This window comes from Protomyctophum parallelum, assembly GCF_964188405.1.
Source record: "Protomyctophum parallelum genome assembly, chromosome: 20".
NCBI classification, from domain to species: Eukaryota; Metazoa; Chordata; class Actinopteri; order Myctophiformes; family Myctophidae; genus Protomyctophum; species Protomyctophum parallelum.
The window spans coordinates 16,507,677-16,531,879 of NC_139718.1; the positions used below are offsets into that span (position 1 = coordinate 16,507,677).

The 24,203-nt window shown below is 46.2% G+C and overlaps 1 protein-coding gene across 1 annotated transcript in view; it reads left to right on the forward strand.

The window, feature by feature from the left end:
* The window catches only part of LOC310877673 (uncharacterized protein), a 42,157-nt gene that overhangs the window by 16,286 nt on the left and 1,668 nt on the right, over positions 1 to 24,203 (forward strand). The window contains exons 3-8 of the mRNA XM_083791624.1: positions 13,526 to 13,660; positions 14,333 to 14,376; positions 14,874 to 15,009; positions 15,989 to 16,099; positions 16,980 to 21,349; positions 21,497 to 22,970. Coding sequence (XP_083647750.1) covers positions 13,526 to 13,660; positions 14,333 to 14,376; positions 14,874 to 15,009; positions 15,989 to 16,099; positions 16,980 to 21,349; positions 21,497 to 22,970 — 6,270 coding nt within the window. The remainder of the gene's footprint in view (positions 1 to 13,525; positions 13,661 to 14,332; positions 14,377 to 14,873; positions 15,010 to 15,988; positions 16,100 to 16,979; positions 21,350 to 21,496; positions 22,971 to 24,203) is intronic.

Below are 24,203 nucleotides of genomic sequence, written 5' to 3' on the forward strand. Positions count from 1 at the left end.
AGCTCCCTGCTTTCTCAGGGTGCTCTGTAACACAACTTTTTGTGTGTACCTACCTACAGTATACCTACTGCTGTGAACACAAACTTTGCTTTCATATTCTCACAACAAATATTAAATCACACCCTTGGCTCATATACAGCACTGAACAGAAAACACACACACACACACACACACACACACACGCACGCACGCACACACACAAGCGCATTTGTTTTGATTCAGAGCCTGACTGTACATGTTAATTATCTTAGCGTGACCCGTCGCCCCATGCAGGAACACAACAGAACGATTGGTAACGGCTGGGGTTTTGTCAGAGAGTGCATTGCCTTGTACAGTCTTATTGTACAGGGTTCGAAAACATAGTGCGGATGCTAGCCTGCGGTGTAAACGTGGTAAATGTTATGCATTTTATAATTCAAACGTATTCATGTGAATGTAGACTTGGCTAACTGTGTGACCAGCGTCAGAGTCCACACTCCTCCCTGTTGCTCCTCCTGGTCTCCAAGAAGAAAGCCACAGCAGTTTGTTCACATGTGAATGTGTTGTGGGGGAATTCCACTGGACTCCATCTACGTTTACACTCGCGCAGTCACAGCTTGCCTGAGTAATAATGAATATATACACTATCTAATGTATACAGTACACATAGTTAAGCCCTATAGGCTGTATTCCGTTCATTGTACAACAAATAGTGAAAACAGCAGATCTACAGGCTCACAAAGACGTGACCCCAATTCTTGTCATTTAACAAATATAACAAATTATTTGGGGCTTAATTTTTATGCTTTTATTATGGATAGGAAATTGAAAATTGGGAGAGAAACAGAAAGTTGGGAGAGAGAGATGGGGAGTGACACACAGAAAAGGTCATCGGGATTGGGACTCGAACGCCGTCAGGCTACATTGTAGCCTAAGTGCCTGTACCGCTACGCCAGAGGTCCGGACCGAATTATTTTGAAAGTAGTAGTAGTAGTAGTTAGTAGTGAGAGTAGGGGAATGACATGCAGCAAATGGTCCGACCTGCCGAGAATTGAGCCGGGGACTCGCTGATGAGAGCACAAATCTTTTGAAATGTTTTGAAAAGGTTAAAAGTTGTTCAAAGGGGTGGGGTCATACTTACATGAACACGCTTAGAAATGCATCATCTCACACAGACATCTGCTATTATACATTACACATACACACACACACACACACACACACACACACACACACACACACACACACTGTAATAGAGACTCGATTGTATGTACAGACGAGGAGTACAGTGCCTCTTTTGGTTACGTGAACAGTGTGCTGCTGAGACGTTTGTTAGGGAAAGTAAACAGTGTGGACAGATAAGGCATTTCTCCCCTGGCAAGGTCAGCGTAGAGGTCACCGCCCCTTCTCCTCCTCGCTCTCCATTCACGGCAAACAGACTGGAATCAGTGCACGGCGGTGCGCGGCACATTTCAGGTTTGTCCTGTCGAGGCACAATAGTGAGGCTAAACAAATGTGAAAACAACGTAGGTAATGTATGAACGATGATGAATCTCCAATGAATGAATAGCTCATTGCGGAGTGCTGAACAGACCTGTGGGGCATTGATAGCGCCATGGGGCAGGAAGCATGGTGCTATTAAGTGTGATTTATGTGCCAGGCGTATACACAACCACTGAGCCCTCAGCGATGAACTTTGTTGTGTGGCAAGCAGACAGTTGGCACCTGACAAGAATCTAGCAGAATACAGACACTACACTACAGTATGTGGGATAACGTGAGGAACTAACAGTTCATCAGGCTGTATGAATCTAGATGGAGAGATAGACAGACAGACATACAGACAGACAGACCTTTTTTATTGATGGGGATTGAGGGGAATTCTGTTGTCATAGGAGCACCACAGTAAGGATGAAACGGAGACACAGGTAAGGGTAGAGAACGTACAGAAGTAGTAACACTAGTTAAAAATGGCTGAGAATATATTATTAAAGACAGTATAACATCTGTCCTGTGGTCTTGGGCTGGTCAGATGTGCATGGTGTAGGCCAGTAGTAGCTAGAAATAGAGGGATAGGTATGTGCGTTCCTTTGCTAATAAAAACATACAGTAGCCTATTATACCGTATAAACTTGAAGGCCTGGTAGGGATTAAGGACTGCCCTGACTCACTTGGATGGACCGAACATAAATAAATAATGTGCAATCCCTCACCAGTAGAAAAAAAAAGGCCAAACGGTAGATACAGTGTGGACATGGTGTACCGAACATAAACAGTAAAACTATCTACACGCCGATAAACCTCACATAGAGACAGAGAATACCTCCACTCCAGTCCCATGGAAGCAAACAAGCTTATCCTGATAGGGATTTGCGTCGATGCCAAGGGGCCCTATTGCCCACCGCATGCCTGGTATGGGAGAGCGCTTGGCAGCGCGCCTGTTAATTACAGGCCGTGCCAGAAGAGCGCTACAGCAAGGAGGAACAAGGGGTTTTGTTCCTCTCTTGACCCAAACTTCTTCTCACACTGTTCCTCCTCAATGAGATTAGACAGATACCCATGGACGATCAAAACGCTGGTGTGTGTGGCACGCACACACTGTGTGCGTTCGTGCATGCGTGCGTGTCCAAGCATGTGCGTGTGTCTATTGATGTGCTGTTAATGCTTTGGTCTTCACGTAATGAACAAAGAGGCCTGTTATTAACAGATAGGAGTCAACCTTATCTACTGAAGTATTTGTTGTCCTGTTAAGGGGATGACAGCGTGCAGTTAACAGTTCCTTCCGTGGATGTGCTTTATCTTAACTCGCTGTTAAGATACACGCTTATATCCTCAGTGTTCATTTAACTCAAATTACTACAAATTACCGGTCCATTTGGCTACGTTCTCAGAGTTACAAATGGATGAATTATCACTGAGAAATGTTACTGTGTACTGTGTTTTTTGGACCATAAATTTCATGTCTGCCGAGATCGAACCTAGTCCTACTGAACCTTTCTGAACTAAAATGACGTGTTCGTTTAACCTGGAGAGTGTAAATATTGCTCCACTTTGTGCCAGAGTTAGATGGACAGGACACTTGAGGATTTTAGTGCACTATTACTGCATAGACACGTCCTCCCAGATAACATGAATTTAAGTTGGGACATCATGAGACCAACATGTAGAGAGTGCGTGTGTGCTGTGTACAGACTTCCAGAATGCTCTAAGCAAAATGTTTTAATAAAAAACATTAATGTCTGAGCCCCCTGGTGGCCGCAGGGTCCTAAGCGGGCACTTAAAGTACAGTAGTTGGCTTACGCCCCGGGCCGGCCCAGGTATGTGCATGTGTCTTTGCATGCTATTTCACTTCCATTAGTGTGCAAATCTCTGAAGCAAGTATCTGTGTGTGTGTGTGTGTGTGTGTGTGTGTGTGTGTGTGTGTGTGTGTGTGTGTGTGTGTGTGTGTGTGTGTGTGTGTGTGTGTGTGTGTGTGTGTGTGTGTGTGTGTGTGTGTGTGTGTGTGTGTGTGTGTGTGTGTGCGCGCACATTGTTTGTTTGTGTTGTCTGTTTGCATGCATTCCCCTGGAGTGCTCTAGGTGTAATTGATACTACATGATGCCTAGAGAGTCATCTCATATCCTGTCCGATTTCATTATACAGTATGATGAACAACGGGAATGGCAGATCTATGAGCTCACAACGCATAGCGGCGTGACACGGTGTGAGCTTGTGTTTTTTAAAACATTTCGCATAAGTTTGGAGAATTGTCCGTCTAATGGCATGCCAAAAGGACAGCAGGTTGAAAGTGGTCATCTCACATGCATGGGTTGTTGTTCTTTTTGACCAAGGGTTCCTCGAATGTCACCAGAACACCAGTGGAGGAACCGGGAGAAAGTTGAAGGGCAGAATGATAAAGTGATCCAGTTTCTAACCTGGCACCTGGTCCTCTGAGATTCCTCACATTCCTTAGCTCTATAAAGCTATTTCTCTGAGGGAAGAGATAGGGGTGTGTGTGTGTGTGTGTGTGTGTGTGTGTGTGTGTGTGTGTGTGTGTGTGTGTGTGTGTGTGTGTGTGTGTGTGTGTGTGTGTGTGTGTGTGTGTGTGTGCTCACACACTCGCGCAGAACACGCACCCTGAACACATTGTGTGTGCGCGTTCCGCGTACATCTGGTTGCACATCAGGGTTGGACCCCATTTGTCAATGTCGTTGCCCTTCTTGTTTGAAAAAGGTCTCCGTGACAACAATGTATCGGTTGTTCCAGACTGGGCAAAGTCCAAGAAGTGTATATATGGTCGGCGAGTTGCTTCGACCCAACTCCAGCTGAACTCTTTATAATCACTGTGACTTTTCAGGCCTAAATCACTTTATCATCTGGATTTCCTGCCCATGCTATCAGCGAAGCATGTCGTGCCATAGTCTGCCAGTTTGAGACGTTGTTTCATAATACCTGTGTGTGTGTGTGTGTGTGTACAGTAGGTGTGTATGTGTGTTTGGGCGGGACAGAATGGATAAGCTCGATTGCACCAGGGATGATGATCATACAATAACCAAGAGGAACAACAGTGCAGGCGAACAGGTTTCATAGTCGGACTGATAGTGTTTCACTTTCCTGCATGCTGTCATGACGATCAAACGGGCCTGTCCCATGTCTCTGCCGTGTCCTCCTTGCTTGCGCACCCGACGGCGTACCTCTTGTCGCACAGCGGTGTCGATTGCCGGCAAGAACAGATCTACGAGCTATGCTTAGCACTGCAAGAACAGATCTACAAGCTAAGCTTAGATCTACAAGAACAGATCTACAAGCTGAGCTTAGATCTACAAGAACAGATCTACAAGCTGAGCTTAGATCTACAAGAACAGATCTACAAGCTGAGCTTAGATCTACAAGAACAGATCTACAAGCTGAGCTTAGATCTACAAGAAGAACAGATCTACAAACTGAGCTTAGCTTGTGGAGCTGTTCTGGTCGGCGAGCGTCACGTCATGCTGCTTTAACCCATTAAGACCGGGAAAGCGGCTGTGTCATTTTAGATATTAGCCTACTATGAACTTGTAGATTTGCTATTTAAAAATAAAAATAAATAAATGCAAATCTTTGAATATAATATTATTATTTTTTGCTTCTGGGGGTCCCTGGAACAAAATATTTTGAGATCGGGGGCTGGTGGCCAAATATAGATATCATTTTGGGAGTCCTTGACATGAAAAGGTTTGAGAACCACTGACTTGGAGACAAATCTTTCAGAAAACAGTTAACCTTAATGGGGATTTGTGGTGTCCTCCGGTGACAGATTATGTGACGTAATTACAATACTCAACTCACCTGAAAGTCATCCACAATGTTGGTTGGTTTGGCAGGCAAGGCTCGCTATGACTGGGTGCCGTTTATGTTGTTTGAAATTAAATTTTGTTCCAGGGACCCCCAGAAGCAAGATTGAAGTTAAGAAATCTTAGCGTGCATGGCACATATAGCCAAAGTATAAAATAATGCTTTTTAGTTCAAATCTAAAATGACGCGGATGCTTTCTCATTTTGTATGGGTTAATAACCTTTATTTGGGAGCATAAGCATAAACAAGGTGTTCAGATACCAACAATACCATTAGTGTTAGCGATTCTGCCTGTTGGTGCGATTCCTTATCACTTTCCATATTGATTCCTGATTAGTCTTACAGTGTTGTGGAAAAAGGTGGTCCGCCTACACAGGTTTTCGACCTCTCGATCTCTTGAGTCTGAGCATGATGTGGAAACAAAAGGCTTGCATGGCGACTGCTGTTCTCCATTCCCATCCCTGCGCAGGATACTGTTCTCCATTCCCATCCCTGGTCAGGACGCAATGTTGGTTGTTCTTCAGGGGGAAAAGGTTGCAACCGTTGCCACCTTTTGCATGTGTGAAATGCCTGAAAGTATATGTCAACCCTGAAAATCAACCCCACACAGGCAAACACACACACACACACACACACGCTGTGGGGCTGACATAAAATCACAGATGCTATAGGTTAAAATTACAGACGCCACACCCTCTAATTTCAGAGATCATATTCAGATCAGTCAAAAGGTGGAAGGTAAGGTAGGCTACAGTATTTATTGTGTTCTCTGTCGGTGTAGATTTCATCACTCTGGTCTTAACCTTTTGTAAAATGCTGTAAAATGCGTCTCCACCAAGGCATGCGGGATGGCCGTCGGCATGGCAGCAGTAATAATTAATGAAACAACGGATCATTTTATTGTCCAGGTATACAGAATACGGATGCATTACAGATTTTGCTGGCTGTTGTCATGGTAGGAGAATGATTGCAAACACACAGTGGCAAGTCTACAAAGGAACTGATTGTATGCTGGGACATTCTGTGAGTCATCAATCAGCATAATGGCTGATGAAGCCTTTTCTTTATCGATTAACCACTTCCACCCAGAATTCCTATTTTTGGGGGCTTGTCATTTTAGGCCATTTTCTGTGAAGTGAGGGGCGCTCTTATCATCATACATCACATTCCATGCTCAGCCAATCAAATCATCAAAAATGTCATTCTGGCCAATCACTTTTGGCGTCTTCACTTTTCTTTTTTCCCCTAAATGTTTTATCCCACAATTTTGTAACCCATTTTTTCACCCAGTGTCAATTATCTAATGTAGTTTCCCCAGCCGGACGTAGTGTGTGGAAGGAACACGTTATTCCGACCAGTTCCTTTCCCCTCCATCAGGCGCCCCGGGTGGCCAGGGGGAGGTAGTTTAGAGACCAGGATTACGGAATGTTTTTCTGAGGGTACCTACCCTAGGGGACATGGGGAAAAACATGCAAACTCCACACAGAAAGGCCCTTTCGCCAACCCCGCCTCGGGTTTGGGCACTGATGACGCGGAGGAGGGAATACGTCCCCAGTGCCCACAGCGGGAATTGAACCCAGGACCTTCTAGCTGTGAGGCGACAGCTCTACTGACTGTTCCACCGTGACCCCTGTGGTGTCTTCACTTTTCTGCCTTCAGCTAATCAAATCATCGCTATGGGGTGTCCGCCACCGTGGAGTCTAGGGGTTCAAACCCGCCGCAATGCATCCGGCTTGGCCATTCGAACACAATTGGTTCGGGAGAGTGAAGCCGGGCAGGGAGGGAAATCTTTTTTGCTGAACCAGCAAATCCTTCGGACTAGGGCGGCGCCTATTAGGGTGTTAAATGGGAGGAGTAGGATGGAGGCTTTATGTCCTGTCCTCCTTGTGGGGCCTCTTCACGCAGAAATGTTACGGCAGTTCAATGGCAAATGGCAGATGTCCAAGCTAACAATGTGTTCCATCGCAGCTTGTCTGATCTATGTTAGAAACATTTTGAATAGGGCTTAAGTGGGCTTAATACTGTGTAGGTGCATGTGGATCATTGCATACCGTGGAAATGAACGGCGCCATCGTCATTGAGCGTTGTTGTTGTGGTGTGGTCGACTGCAGTGACCCGACAATTTGGTGACGTAGACGGCAAATGTGGTTCCACTGACAGCTGCTGCTGACGTGTGCAGTAGAGTCAGTCATGTTGTTCGTTCCAGGCCTGTTCAAGGACTGGTGTTCTCTGTTCTGATAAGGCCATGCTGTATGTTGTGTATGTAACAGAGACGAGTCTAGTTCATACCAACACAACACAGCGTGCCGGTGCCCAGAGGCGATAGACTCCAGGAGGTTACGGAGGAAGTGGTGTCACTTTTATTCCTGTTGATTGTGACAGACCTGCCACAGGCTCTGCCACTTGTCTCTGTGTTTAGTCACCTCTTTCAACATGGCGTTTAGTTTTTTTCCAATTTCAACAGCTTTGAAGAATATCGAAAATAGCCATTCTACGATCTCGAAGATGGCTAATTTACAAGCTCACAACACGTCGCATTGGGACGTCTTGTCCGCTTGTAGAGTAGCTATTTTCATGAGACACCATCGCACAGCAAAGTATGACGTTTTTAAATGCTTTGGCATATACAGGTCAGCCTCCTGGCTTTACTATCAAAACTATTTTGATAGCAACTCTATATCTACACAGTTCGCTAAACATTTAACCTTGTGTGCTTCTTGGACAACTCACCCTTGCCCTACTAATGAGAATGCTGAGCTGTTTCATTGTGTCTGTGACACCCACCTGTCAGTGTGTGAGCCTATAGCAGAGTAGCGCCTACACCGTACAGGCCCTAGCAGGTCTGAATGTTTTACATTCTCCTGCACAGGTAGGTTGGAGGGGGATTTTGAACTGTCGTGAGGTGCATTTCATCTGTGAAGTAATGGATAAATGCTGCCTTATTTATTTGTTCCAATTACCTTGATCAATCATGTAATGTGTAAGCAGCTACTAAATGGTAATGACTAATGTGGGTTGTCTGCACAGCCTACTAATTGAAATTGGTTTTAGTTTACTTTAGTTTAGCTGGGTTGCCCACAAGTCGCGAAACATTTTGGTTAAAAGCCCAGTACTTATTTCCGTCCTCTGAGTTATCAGAATATTGAGGGCTGTCAGTATATCTGTTACCAAGAGTTACATGTGCCTTTCAGACCTTCCAGGCCTTTCCCACTGATTCCAGTGTGCTCACTTGGGTTCACGCTGTGCAATGAAGCATTTAAACACCTGGCAGACACACGGCACCCTCGGAGCTGCAGCGAACATCCCTGCATTACTGTCTATTTGGCAAGCAAAATGGGAGCGAGAGGGCAGGTTGGGGCAGGGACAGTGTGGGAGGGGGGGGGGGGGGGGGGGGGGGGGGAAGAGAGAGAGAGAGAGAGACTAGTTATGTGCGTCTGTGTAAGCCCCATCAAAAGAGCCATCTAGTTAAAACATGAACGTTTACAAAGTTTGTCTGTGCTAAATGCACATGTCAATCTACAGTACCTGAATAACCTGTCAGTGATGTGTCTCCAGTACTCGCTGTGATTCTGATAGATGGATAGATTCCGGCTCGGTAAGTAGTAGCTTACTCCTTTCCGGATGATATGCCTCTGTCTGTTAAATAGAAGGTATCCTTAGAATGACTCAGAGTACGTAGAAGGTTGTTGTGCTAAAGCCCAGAAGTGAAAGCCCGCAATATTAATGGCAGTGCCAGTGAGGACAGAGAATGCAATTTATATTAAAAAAGACAGATGCTTGTTTAATTCAAATGTTCTTAAAATCCATTATTATTTCTAGTGTTAAATGTAATCTTAATGCCCCATTTAATCTGAAAGTTGTTTTCTTCACTGGAGGCTCGTAGTCCACCCAGCAAAATCCAGTTTTGATTTAATTGGTCTATGTCACAGGACTTTCTGTTAAATGTTTTATCTCTCTATAATCATAATCCCAGATGTAAACATCAGTTGGCATTCTGCCACAGTCACCAGTAGCCCATTTAGCCCATCTTCCCCATAGGCCCTCCATGACAGATGGTGCCTTTAATATCTGTGAGATTAATATGGACATAATTACAATGGACTCACAAAGCCAGTGATAATATGTGACCCTCATTAACAAACACAGTCTCTGTATATCCCTGACCGCTGGCCTCCCACCAATCACATGCATGAGTTTATGTCCAGTGTCCTCCCGCTGTTAACGAGATCAATGTCGTTTTGATGTTGGCTTACGTTTGAGGCGCATAACTTCACGTCGCTTGGTGTACACGTCGGCTTCCTGTTCCTGCAATCTAAAGGATTCACATCCCCTAGCTGTTTTTTTGGCTGGTTCCTGAAAATGCCAAGTGAAGACACGTGTGAATCATTGCTGTACAGACTGCTTTTGTTGAGTCATTCAGTCAGATCATCATGAGTATATGGGAATGTTTTCCATTTGTTCAGATGTCGTACGTTCACAGCATGCCATGTCTGTGCTCAACTGCAGGGAGATAACCCCCCTCCCCCGCCCTCTGCCCCAGATAACTTATTGCTTTCCTAATCGGAAGTAGTGAAAATGTCCGCATTCTGTTGAAGTGTAAGAACTAAGAAGTCACAGACATGGAGCCTCAGAGTGAGATACTGTGTGTTTTTTAAGAAGCAAGCAGAAACCACAGCAGAGTTTCTGCTGTATTGATTTCCTGAGCATGTGAGAAAAGAACACTTTCTGATGTGCACTTAGTTCTTCTTGTACAGTTAGATTAATTTAATAAAGAACTAATTAGAAAGCGGAAATAATTCATAAAGAACCGGTAAACATGTGTTTTTCATGTGCAGTGTAGCTGTTCTTTTTCTTTCTTTCTTTCTTTTCAGGAGTATAGGCTACTGGAGTAAAAACATTTTAATTCACCTACTCCCCCTTGTGGAGAAAGAAGCACAGATGAAACCTGGCTCCTGAAAAGAAGCGATCTGATTTGTTCTTACAGAATGTCTTTTAGTGAAGAACCACAGTGTGTTTATTCTTATTGATAATAAACTAATACGGCTCATGTAACGTAAAAGAGAGCCCCTTCTTTCTTTCCTTCTTTCTTTCAAACATTTAAAAAAAAAACACAAAAGGTAAACGTATAAAATAAAAACCAATACATATTTAAACAATAAAGCAAAATGTGAGCAATGTGTTTAGAAAGGGAGCAGGACGAAGCTAAACCCCTTCATCAACAGTTTCATATTAACTCAAATCTTATGAAGCTCCCCTCTTAACCACATTTACTCTGGCATCCCTACTCTGGGCATGTTATTAGAGGCAGAGCAGAAATGTCACAAATTTGTTGATTTGATTTGTCAAAGTGAAAAATGTGTTGTGTTTGCATAATCCCGCCCACACGTTATGAGCTTGTACTTTGGCTATTTTCAAATTTGCCAAAGTATAAAACAGGGCTTAAGTGGTCAAGCTGAGGTCAATCACTGTACGTCAAATCCCCCTGATATATGCTCTCTTTACCTTTTGAATGAAAGGACATGCGTGATCTTGGTGTCATGACATCCATGTTCATTATCATCATAAACCATTGGTCGACCAATCCTGGATCAGCTTGGCCACAAGCAGATAGCAACACTACTGGATAAACTATCTGTAGGGAAGAGGGGGGGGGGTTATAGAGCGCTACGGCAGGAATTAGGCTGAAAAGGATTAGTTGGCGAGCTGTCATTGTGTGTAGGGGTGGTTAGACCTCTCTTCATATCTGTTTTGACCACCAATAACAACTGAATTGATCCCATCTGGATCCTATTCCTAAGGGGATGTTTTTCTTGCTGACGGGACTTTAATCCAGCCCTGTTGACAGACATCTGTCTATACGTGATTTTTCTCTTTCACTTTATCATTCTGGACAACGGCAGCGCTGTGAAAAGTAGCCATTATGGTGGTGCTCCTGAGTAACGACTTTCATAATAATGACTTCTTATATTGCATTCCGATAGTCTTCAAGAGGAAAGGTGAGTGAGAAATGATAACATGCGTTCTTAAATTCACTTTTATGTTGTGCTTGTCAAGATTTGAACTCCTAGTCTTCCAAGAATGGCCACTTCTTAAGTGATATGGGTGAACTGGTTTTAGTTTCTGTCTAGACAGTCATTAGAGCCAATAGAAACCATTGATAATGTGTATGGTAATGCTGTGAGAGTTGGTCAGAATAATGAAATGAAGTAAACAACGATTTTAATGACACCATTAAAACCAGGATAAGCATCTGTGTCATTTTGGATTTTAGCATTGGAAAAAATAACTCCTGCACACTGTCTTCAAATGCAGTAGAAAAATTTATTAAGGGAACAGCAACGTCAGCAACTTATTCGACCTTCATCAGGCTATCTTTGCTCTAAAGAATTTGCAGATATACAAGCTGACAGCACGTCAGCAGTGTTTTTGGGGGTCCTTGGCACGGAAAAGTGTGAGAACTACTGATTTCGGAGGCATTTGTTGAATCGGCCTTAGGTCTTAATGGGTTAAAGGCACATGTCTGAATTATACTAAATAGAATATAAATAGACCTGGGTTCATGGAAATCTTCTATTTTTAACCAGATATTCTGCATTTAGTCATGTCGGGTTAACTGACCGCGACTAATGCCGTTACACAGCAGACAGTGGTAACTATAGCAGGGATCACGGTTATCTCATAGCTGTCAAGATAAAACCCCAGCGTGGTCATTATGCTGACACGACAGTCTGTGCACCGTAGAGTACAGTACTCTATACTGTAAGGTGTCTAAATGGAGAGCAACTGTCACTATTACATAAAGTTATTAACCTACTGATCCTGTCCTGGAAATGTGGGGGCATCAATTAAATGCACTACAGGGCTTCATGGTGTCAATAACTCAATGGGAGTTTTCCTTTTATTTTTTATGATTAATTTTTTTTTAACTAGCTAAAATATATGATCTACATACAAGCTTACAATAGTGTATGTGGTTATGTAGCAGGACCCAGTTTAGTGAACGTTTTGTGAAGATTCTTGTAAACTATGTTTTTTCTGTTCTATGGACCCTATAGAAGACAAAGAAAACAGTTTACATTTTTTATTACCGCCCTAACAATATTTTATCACCATGGCAATACATGGCAATGTGTAGCAATATTTTGTGTCCGTCTGTATTTCTGTGCTGTGAGCTTGTACAGGATTTTTATCTGGGAAAGAAATTACATTACATAATTATATAATATACAGTATAATATAATATCTGTTGTCTCTGTCTAAATAGGGACTCCAGGTTTAAACTGGTAAAATAGCATTAAAGAATGAACTAGAACAAATAATTAAATATTGGCTTTCGTTAGCTATTTCGTTGAATTACAACAACAACTTTACAAGAGAGCTTTGGGAAACATTGCCAGCAGCAAAAGACTGTACTGTACTACATTTCTCACAAAGCTACTAAAAAGCTACATAAAGCTAAAATATAACCCTGAGAGGTTATTCCAGTTTTCTTTGATCGTGCCTATAACTCATATACATAGCCTAATAAAACGTTGTCCCAGGTTATCTGGATAGTTGCCTGTTTAGTGACACATTGTCTTTGTAAAATGATGACAGTTATTTATTATTCATGTCTTTTTTTTTTTACAATCACATTTTATGACTGCTTGCAGTAAACAATATAATAGAGCATATGTTGTTCATGAGGGATTTCTGAAGTGATAATCTCCACAGGAAATCGGTACAGTAATGTTTAACCACATGCACCCTAGCATCTCTATTCTCAGCATGTCATAATAGCCAAACATTCTGGAAGAAAAGGGCAAACGTTTGGCAAATATAGCAGACCTATTAAGGCACAACACAGTTAAATCACAGTTAAAACCAAGTATAGACCTGGGCCTAGTCAAGAAGTACGGTATGTACTTGTATCTTCTGTATCTGCCAATGCTTTAAAAAGGGAAAAAGGAGGGTTTTGAGTGGTTAATATTGCATGAATGGAAATGGATGTGATATCCAGATTTTTCTGTACTATTTGTTTTTGTAGTTTGTCCTCAAATGCATTAAAATGCACTTCTGCCGTCACCTGTTTCCTCTTATAGGCTTTGGCAGTGTTCAGAGTCTGGAAGATGTCTGGTTCAGCCCTAAATGCACTTTGAACTGTCCATATGGCTCCTTATTTCCCTCTGAGAGGAACCCGGAGCTCTGAGCTGATCCAGGCTGATCCCCTCTTTCTTCTGCTACTGTGCTATAGGTGTCCAAAAGCAGGAAGATGAATACAAGACGGACTTGTTCCAGGAGAATGTGTTCATCGAAGGCAGCAGGGCAAAATACGTGGAGGACCTTCACATTGAGGCCCAGGAGGGTCTGAAGCTCCAACGACAGGAAGGTAAGGAACTTATCACCTTTACCCCAGGGGTTAACTGGGGACAGGGAGGAACTCCTTATATGATATTTGAATTAAGTGAAATCACAGAATATACCTTTAAGCCCTATACGGACACCAGGGTTACTAAGGTCACGTGTACGGTTATGGTTCTCCATGTAGTGGTTAGATTTGTCTGTCAGTGGTGAATCTTGCACATTGTCAGTGGGATATTTCTGACAAAACCACATGAAGAACACCACGTCCATTGTGACATCCAGGCTCTAAGGACAGGGGGTGTCGCTGGGTTCCCTTGTGGGGTCTAGTGAAGCTCTTGGAGACTAAACAGTGATTTAAGGACTGTACAAAATACATTTGAATTGAATCGACAGTGACGACTTTTGGATCATGACACACTATGACACACTATGGGCACACTAGTGGTTCTCACAATATTTTCAACAGCCCCCATAACTCTGAGATTGCACAAATGGAACCAAATGCCATTTGTGTACTCTCAGAGTAAAGGATATTTAAGACTATAGCTCATTTGTATGTCCATGGCAAATATAGAATTTTGGCAAAAATGTCCACCACAAGCCAGCTCCTACAGAATTTAAGTAACTAAAATGAGTACCTCTACTGTATGTAATCTTACCTAACCTACCTTTATCTTACATTTCACCTCCTTTTCAGAAAGTAATAATGAGGTGGATTACCGAGATGATGAAAGCAGCATTGTAAGTAACACACATACTGTATTTACAGTGTAATTTTACACCCCATTCATCACCATTGATTTAATAGATTAAACATTTGTAAGAGATCTTTTTTTGTTTCTGTTAAAATAAGGTTTATATTCTTAAAAGTGTCTCCCCTGCACTTTTGTAAACAGAATAATACATTTTCAGTTTAGGATAACAACGTTATCCTATCAAGGAGAGAGAACTCATACAGGATATTCAGGATTAAAAAGTGAATGAAACTAAAAGTGAGCGGATTAAATTGGAACACTATTTTTAAGATGATAAATAATCTTTGTGGGGTTCTCTCTATTTTGTATCCCAACCTGAACATGTATTTGCTGCAGACATGGGGAGACCCCAGGTAGCTTTAACCTCAGTTACTAAACAGAATAAATATAGCTTTAGCTTGAACCTTTTAACAACACACACACACACACACACACACACACACACAATGACTAAATCACCCATTTAATTCCTGTGTCTGACAGTCGACTGTGTCGGTGCAGCAGAGCGATGACGGCAGAGGTTTTCTGTCAGACAGCACCATACCTGATGCATGCTCCACCGTCTCCACACCGTCCATCGTCTCTTCCAGATCCTCTCGCTCTGGACTCACCAGACAGGGTACGTACGTGGTGGGAATACAGTAAGCATGTAAACCTGTTGGTTTATTCTGTGTTTCTGAGTCTGGACTCACCAGACAGGGTAACGTGGTGGGAAATTTTGATTAGATTAGATTCAATTCATTGTCACTGCACATAGTATACAAATACTTTGACAATGAAATGAAGAGTGGCGTCTAGCCAGAAGTGCAATACAGTAATGCAGTAAATGAGAGAATAAATACAGGAAAAATTACAGTATGTCTGCACCTCTTGGTACCACAGCACCTCAAAGGCCCTTAAAACAAGGCTCCAGACTTCCCACAACAAACTGGTCAGGCTACTACTTGGCCTCACTCCCCAAACCCACCTCACCCCTGCCCACTTTGACAGGCTGGGATGGCTTAGGGTCGATGACAGAGTACAGCATCTTGCAATGGGTCTGGTCCACAAAATTTGCTACACCACCAAGATACCCATGTACCTGTCTAAATACTTCCTTAATGTCAACGAAGTCCACACCCACAACACCAGAGGGAGTTCAACAAACCATGTGCAACCAAGATTCGGCACTAACGGGACTAAATGTTCGAAACCGCTCTCAAAGGGCACCTACGGATGGCTGCATCTGAATCCCCCCCCCCCCCCCCCCCCCCCCCACCGCTTTTCCCCTCACTGTATATGTTTTCCCCCCTTTTTACCTCCTTTCATGACGATTTCCTGTTTTTGGCTATATAGAAATGTATATTTGTACGTCTCTAAATGTTCTGTTGAATTGAACATGCTGGACCCTATTGTAATCAAGTGTAATGCTTTATGGTGTCGTCCCACAGTTAACAGTTTTTATATTTGAGTTGCGCTTGAAATGTACTGTAATTCTGCAAAACTATAAATACTTCAATCAATCAATCAATCAAAAGGGGATATTACAGATAAAGGATGTTCTGGGAATCTGTTATCTAACAGGATCATTTTGTACCATGTGTCTTTGTTCACGTTAGCATCAACATTCAGGCCACTGAGCTCGGGGAAGAAAGCAGAGAAGACAAGGCACCGGAGGAGACACCGGAAAACCGTGATGGGAATCCCACAGCATGTCCAGAAAGAACTGGGTATGTTTCACATTCTGGAAAGTTGACTTCCTCTGCCGGGAATTGCAACGATGTCCGAACAACAATATAGATGGAGGTGCATCTTGTGTCCAATCCAGTCTGCTTTAACCCATTAAAACCGGGAAAGCATCTGTGTAATTTCATCATTGTACATTGAAAAATCTTGAAACCGTGGGAACAAGGGGTGTAACGATACATTTTAACAGCGATTTGATAAATCGATATAGTAACTATTTAGCAAATACATTAAATGTGTGAAACAAGTTTTATTAAGGGAAAGATTCATTATTATGGATATAGATAAGTAAACAGTGATTCTCTGGCAAATAGATGGACATTGTATTTGAACAAATATGGACAAACCCATGCCTTTTCGATAGACCAATTGTAGCTATATGGAATGGAAAAGTAATTAAACCCATCTTTTTCTTTTTTTCCTCTAAATACAATGCACAAGTACTTAGTATTGATAAAATTAATTATTTCCATTCCAAACGATTCGATACCGATTATTTCCATTGACGATACGATACAAAGTCAAACGATACTTAAATAAACTTAAACTTATATATTTGCTGTTTACATTTTGATATACTTCGAATTTTTTAATTTAAATTAAAATCAATAGACGAGTAGGGAGAGCACCTCTAACCACTGCACATTTGCACTAGTTGTAATGTATTGACATACTCGACTATTCAGGTTGGTTCAAGTAACTCAGCAGTCTTTTATTTATTTATCAGTATGTCATGTCTTTTAAATGTTGATTGTATTCACATTCTGCTTTTATTTCATTCTCGGGGGTGGGGTTGGGTGTGCTGTGTGAAAATTGGGTCAGTTGCCTTCAATAAGCCCCTTCTTCTCTGCTGTATTCCATCAGGGTTGGATAGAATAGGCTGGACCATCACTCGAGCTCTGGATGAGGAACAACTCCAAAACGGTGAAATGGTTGAGACCATGTCCACTGACGGGTCTCCCCCCGGAGAGGGAGATGCCCACATGGAGGGGGTCCTGCAGCCACCCAGCAAGGATCAAACTCAGCAGTTGAGCTCCGCTCATACAGGTCACAGGGACGACCTGGCTTTACTGCAACGCTTCGGCCCCCAACTGTCGGCCTCAGCGAGGCCTCATTCTCTAGCCGTTCCCTGGATGACCACCGCCAACAGCCTCCAGCAACCACCCAGCCCTGTGATGTCCATGTCTCCGCAGGCCACCTACATGTCTAAGATTATCCCCAACGCTGTGCTTCCACCCTCCGTTGAGGTCGTGGCGATCAGCCGTGGGCGAAGCCGCAGCAGCCTCCGCACTGTCAGTAAAAGCAGCCTACTTTTAGCCAGCCCAGCGTCTTCCCGTGCATCCTCCAGAGCTTCTTCCGGCAGAGCGTCCACGCTCTCCTCTGCGTCACGTTACAGACCCCCCAATCTGGGAGACAGCTCCGCGTGGAGCCACTCGGGGTCCTCGGAGACGCTGGTGTCCGACTCCTCCACCATCTCTAGCAACAGCACTGCCTACCAACATCAGGGGAGATCACAGGAGGGAGACGCAGAGGGTTCGTCCAAGGATGGCTCTCCTAAGGAGGACGAAGTGAGTCTTAAATCCTCCGTCAGCCAGGCCTCTAGAGCCACCTCCAACGGTAAGCCCAGGAACAAAGTAGAGGAGGTTAAAAAGGATGGCTCCTTCATACGCAGCCTCTCTGTGATGAAGTCCAAGAGAGCTCCGCCTCCTCCGAGCCGATCCTACTCCCTTCACAACAAGATGAAACGACGGTCACGGGATCTGGCGGAGGCCAGAGTGATTGTGACAGATTCCTCTCCTCAGAGCAGCTCTGCATCCACTGGAGAAAGTGAGGAAATGTCTGGAGACATGAAGGAGGCTGGACCCTCGCCCATGTCCTCCAGGGCCACAGATAGCCCCGGGTACACTGCAGACACCAGCTCTCTGGATGACTCCACAGGCTCTGTGTCCTTCAGTCCCCCCAAAACACAGCCTCAAACACCAGAGATGGTAAAGACTGAGACAGTGGGCGAAGACAATTCTTCACCTGAGAAGCCACAGCCACCTCAGGTGAATGGGCTAGAGAAAACGGTCTCTCCCTCCAGTGGCTACTCCAGCCAAGGTGGCTCGCCCACCAAGTCCTCAAAGCAGACACAAAGCTCCTCCCCAAAGCCCAAGAAAGGAATCCTGAACAAGCTTCAAAGTTTATTCTCAGGGTCGTCGTCCGCCCTTGCGGTCAAGGCCCCATCCCCTCTTGCACAGCCAGAAGCCCCTGAGAGCACGAATCCCCCTGAAGCTCCCCAACCTCAGCCCGGCCCCTCATCTAATACGGCCACTGCCAGCCCGTCAGTCAAGGCCCTCAGAGAGCTCTTCAATATCCCACCCTCACCCAAGATCCATGCGCCTCCCCCACCTCCCCCAGAGGTGTGGGCCCACAACAAACGCACCTTTGAATTGTTGCTTGGACCTCCTGCCCCAAACAACACACACGAGATTGTGAAGAAGAACCCCAAGGATAGAAGACAGCAGAGGCAGTCACCTTCTGTTTCCAGAGAGGCGTCTGTGAAGAATATGTCTGCTGAAAGAAAACAGGAGACAAGTGAGATTGTTCTGATGGGATCGAGTAATGGAACACCCAATGTGTCCGAGACGAGGAAAGTTCCAGGAAGTGATCGGTTGAACACAGAGGTACAAAAAGAGCTCAGTGAAAAACTGAATCGAGTGCTAAAGTCTGTGGAGATGAAAGGAAATGGAAAAGTGACAGAGAAAGATGAGAAAGTAAATGGGACGTCAGTGAATGTCCTGCAGAAACCTAACGAGAGGTTAGCAGTGACACAACAGGAAGCGATAAAAACGGAAACACAGACGCAACCTGCTGTTATGGGGGTAAAAACTAAGGATACATTAGCTGTCATAACACTATCGCGGGTCTCCCCTTCTCCATCCCCCCCTCCGGCACACCATCCACCCCTGCCCCCCACAAAACAAGCCATACCTGCCACCACTCACGATGCTGCCCTTGCCCCGAGACTAGAACCTCCGCTGTCCCCCCAGTCTTCTTGGCCGCCACCTCCTCCACCGATCGTACCAGCTACTGACATACTCTCGGCGGGGCATGATGAGATGGATTTCCCCCTCCCACCGCCACCGTTATTAACTGAGGAGGGGCTAGTTGTGATGGACTTAGCCCCAGCTCAAGTGCCTGTAGAGCAGACCACTGCGACCTGTCCTGTGGTGAACCAGCCAGTGCCACCTACATCCCAGGGAATCCCTCCTCCTCCCCAGAGCATCCCTCCTCCACCGCCTTATTCGGCTCCAGATCCACCCGTTCTGAGCCTCTCCTCCTCTCCTCCTGCAAAGGAAGTTGCTCCTACAACTTCTCAAGTGGCTGCTGCTTCACCAGAGCGTGTACTCTCTCCACCCCAAATTACTGCCCCACCACCAGAAAGCAAACTCTCTCCGCCCAAAAGTATTCCACCTCCACCACCCCCAAAGAGCAAACTCTTTCTGGCCAAAAGTAATCGATTCCTACAGAGTGTATATTCTCCGCTCCAAAGTAATCCACCTCCGCCACCCTCAGAGAGTGTAATCTCTATGCCCCAAAGTGCTACTCTTCCTCCACCCGAGTCAGAACCACTTCCTTTAGTCCAGGAGGTTAATCAGCTCCCCAGAATGATTCCTCCTCAACCTGACACTGTTTCCCATCCACCTGAGAGTATTGTTTCTGCACCCCAGACCATTCCACCGCCGCCACCACCTGCCTCAGAGGCCCCGCCTACGCCTGCACCTCCTACTGTTGATGCTGGCCTTCCATCACGTGCTCAGGAGATCCCTCCACCACCTTCACTGCCAACCTCACAACAAGTGGACCTGCACCCTGCCATAGAGACACCTGTGAACATTAGCCTGCCTCCAGCCCTACCTGAACAGGCCCCAGCCAACGTTGAAGACCAGCCAGAGAACCAAAGCCAGACTTCTCCTCCTGCCCCAGAGGAAACCCCCCCTCTCCTCGTCAAACCCTCGGTCAACAGCAGTTCTGAGCCTCCCACAGCTCAAGGCCAGGCTCAGCCTAAGGTCACCATGCGGGTCCATCAGCCCAGGTCTGCTAGTGGAGAGGCTCCTCAGAAACCCATCAGGAGGTCGCTAATCATGGCCTCCACCCCGTCCATTTTACCACCCACTGTGGTTCCGTCACTGCCAGCTGCTGTCAAACCGGAGCCCACTGTGGTCCCTCCCACCTCCACAGTGACCCCTCCCACCTCCACAGTGACCCCTCCCACCTCCACTGTGACCCCTCCCACCTCCACTGTGATCCCTCCCACCTCCACAGTGACCCCTCCCACCTCCACAGTGACCCCTCCCACCTCCACTGTGATCCCTCCCACATCCACAGTGACCCCTCCCACCTCCACAGTGACCCCTCCCACCTCCACTGTGATCCCTCCCACATCCACAGTGACCCCTCCCACATCCACAGTGACCCCTCCCATCTCCACAGTGACCCCTCCCACCTCCACAGTGACCCCTCCCACCTCCACAGTGACCCCTCCCACCTCCACAGTGACCCCTCCCACCTCCACAGTGACCCCTCCCACCTCCACTGTGATCCCTCCCACATCCACAGTGACCCCTCCCACATCCACAGTGACCCCTCCCACCTCCACAGTGACCCCTCCCACCTCCACAGTGACCCCTCCCACCTCCACAGTGACCCCTCCCACCTCCACAGTGACCCCTCCCACCTCCACAGTGACCCCTCCCACCTCCACAGTGACCCCTCCCACCTCCACAGTGACCCCTCCCACCTCCACAGTGACCCCTCCCACATCCACAGTGACCCCTCCCACCTCCACAGTGACCCCTCCCACCTCCACAGTGACCCCTCCCACCTCCACAGTGACCCCTCCTACATCCACTGAGGTCCCTCCCACACCCACTGTGGTCCCTCCCAAATCCACTGTGGTCCCTCCCACATCCACTGTTGTCCCTCCCACATCTACTGTTGTCCCTCCCACATCCACTGAGGTCCCTCCCACCTCTAATGAGGTCCCTCCCACACCCACTGTGGTCCCTCCCACATCCACTGTTGTCCCTCCCACATCTACTGTTGTCCCTCCCACACCCACTGTTGTCCCTCCCACACCCACTGTTGTCCCTCCCACACCCACTGTGGCCCCTCCCACACCCACTGAGGTCCCTCCCGCACCCACTGAGGCCCCTCCCACATCCACTGAGGCCCCTCCCACATCCACTGAGGTCCCTCCCACATCTACTGAGGTCCCTCCCACATCTACTGAGGTCCCCCCCACATCCACTGAGGCCCCTCCCACATCCACTGAGCTCCCTCCCACATCCACTGAGGCCCCTCCCACACCCATTGAGGTCCCTCCCACATCTACTGAGGTCCCTCCCACACCCATTGAGGTCCCTCCCACACCCATTGAGGTCCCTCCCACACCCATTGAGGTCCCTCCCACACCCATTGAGGTCCCTCCCACACCCATTGAGGTCCCTCCCACACCCATTGAGGTCCCTCCCACACCCATTGAGGTCCCTCCCACATCTACTGAGGTCCCTCCCACATCTACTGAGGTCCCTCCCACATCTACTGAGGTCCCTCCCACATCTACTGAGGTCCCTCCCACATCCACTGAGGTCCCTCCTACACCCATTGAGGTCCCTCTCACCTCTACTGAGGTCCCTCCCACCTCTACTGAGGTCCCTCCCACACCCACTGTGGTCAATCCCACACCCACTGTGGCCCCTCCCACCTCTACTGAGGTCCCTCCCACCTCTACTGAGGTCCCTCCCACACCCATTGAGGTCCCTCCGACACCCATTGAGGTCCCTCCCACAACCACTGTGGTCCTTCCCACACCCACTGTGGTCAATCCCACACCCATTGAGGTCCCTCCCACCTCCACATTCAGTGAGGCCCCTCCCACCTCTACTGAGGTCCCTCCCACATCCACTGTGGTCCCTCCCACATCTACTGAGGTCCCTCCTACACCCACTGTGGTCCCTCCCACATCTACTGAGGTCCCTCCTACACCCACTGTGGTCCCTCCTACACCCACTGTGGTCCCTCCCACACCCACTGTGGCCCCTCCCAAACCCACATCCAGTGAGGACCCTCCTACATCCACTGTAGCCCATCACACATCCACTGTGGTCCCTCCCACATCCACTGAGGTCCCTCACACATCCACTGTGGTCCCTCCCACAAACACTGTAGCCCCTCCCACATCCAGTGAGGTCTCTCCAACCTCCTCATCCACTGTGGCCCCTCCCACCTCAACTGTGGCGGCTGTGGCCCCTCCCACATCCAGTGAGGTCCCTCCTACCTCCTCATCAACTGTGGCCCCTCCCACATCCACCTTATCCACTGTGGCCCCTCCCAACTTATCCACGTTGGTCCCTCCCAGCTCTTTATCTACTGTAGTCCCTCCCACCTCCCCGTTCACTGTCACCTCTCCTACAAACAAGTCACCTCCTGCCATGCCCACCTCTCCCTCCATGAACCTACAGGAGGCTATTCGCCTGAGGACAGCTGCTAGAACCAAAGGTGGCCTTTCCTCCCATCTCAACAAGTCACCCTCCAGCACTGCCAGCTTTATCTTCTCCAAGAGCACCAAGAAGGTGGTGATTGACACCACCTCATCACCAGAGGCCCAAGCTAACTTCCAGAAGAACCTAGCTGCTGATCTTTCCTTTATATCAAAGGCAGCCAAAGCAGACTCACATAAGACTGGTGTCAACAAGGTGCCTCCGCCTGTGGCAAAGAAACCCAAAGCAAAAGCCAAAGACATGGAAAGCAATGAGGAGACGGAGCAATTGAAGACTGCAGGACAGGACACACAACTAGAGAGCCTAGAGGGTAAGAGACTGATAATTTAAAGGACATAGTTGGGCTTTTTTGACAAAAGGAGGTATTTGTTAAACGTGATGAAGATATGATCACCTGTCTCAGAGGTTTAGCAGCTTGTCAAAATGAACAGTGCAAATTTCAAACAAAGTTAACAAAAATATTTTAAGTGTCAACACAACAAAACATTTTCACAGTCCAACATATTTCATGTGTTACTGATGCTGTTTCTCCTCAAAGACTCCACACTGATCAATCAATCACTCACTGTGAGGAGAAAGAATGTTACTCTTTTGTGGATAGTTACAGTCGCCCCGAAATGAGTTTCCTAGCAGTTGACCCGTCGTTACTTGAATTCTTGGAGATTGTTTTTCTTGCACGCCTTCACAGCGAAGGAAGAATCCAAAAACGGAGAAAACACTTAATTTAAATTAATATGGGGCTCAAGTTTAAAGATAGACTAAGTGATATTTATTTTTGTTAAAATAAGTTTTAAATATATATTAAATCTATATTCTGATAGTAATCATTGCTATAGAGTGTTTGTTCAGTAAGGCCTCATTCACACGTACCAAACACCAATCAAGCAAATGTTTGGTCGTTTTTTAGTTTTTTTGGGTCACCACAATGCTTTTCCAATGGGAGTCACATGATTTGATCAAACATTTGTGTTTGATGAGGGGGGAGGGGCAGAACACCACCAGCAATCAGCAATCAAACACACATTGGTCAAACCATGTGACCACGGCATGGTTTCACTAATAACTTTGGGGCAGGCCCGTCTAGAGTTTGAATTGACAGGTATCAGTCAAAAAGGGAGACATCGAAGAGGAAGGACTGGAAGGATCAACATATGGAATGTCAAAACAGGTCAGCTCCATATAGGGAGGGTTTGAGGTCAGATGTAGAGTTGCTGGCCAATAATGATGAAATCAGGGATCTCCATATATGGGCATTCCCAATATATGGGCTTAATATTGATGACATCAGGGATCTCCATCCATTGCTGACGATGTCACGAGGCATGACCATATGGAGGTGTGTGGTGGCGGACGGACAGACACATGCATTTGAAATTGTAACGTTTATATGAGTTTTACACAAACATGTCTGGATAAACAGTCTTACGCACGATGAGGTGAATGCTTGTGTCTGAGTGCGGCTGGTGTTGAAGTGCAGTTGAGTAACTTGTATACCGCCTTGTGTCGAAAACACAAACTAACCCTTTAGGCACATCTCTCATAC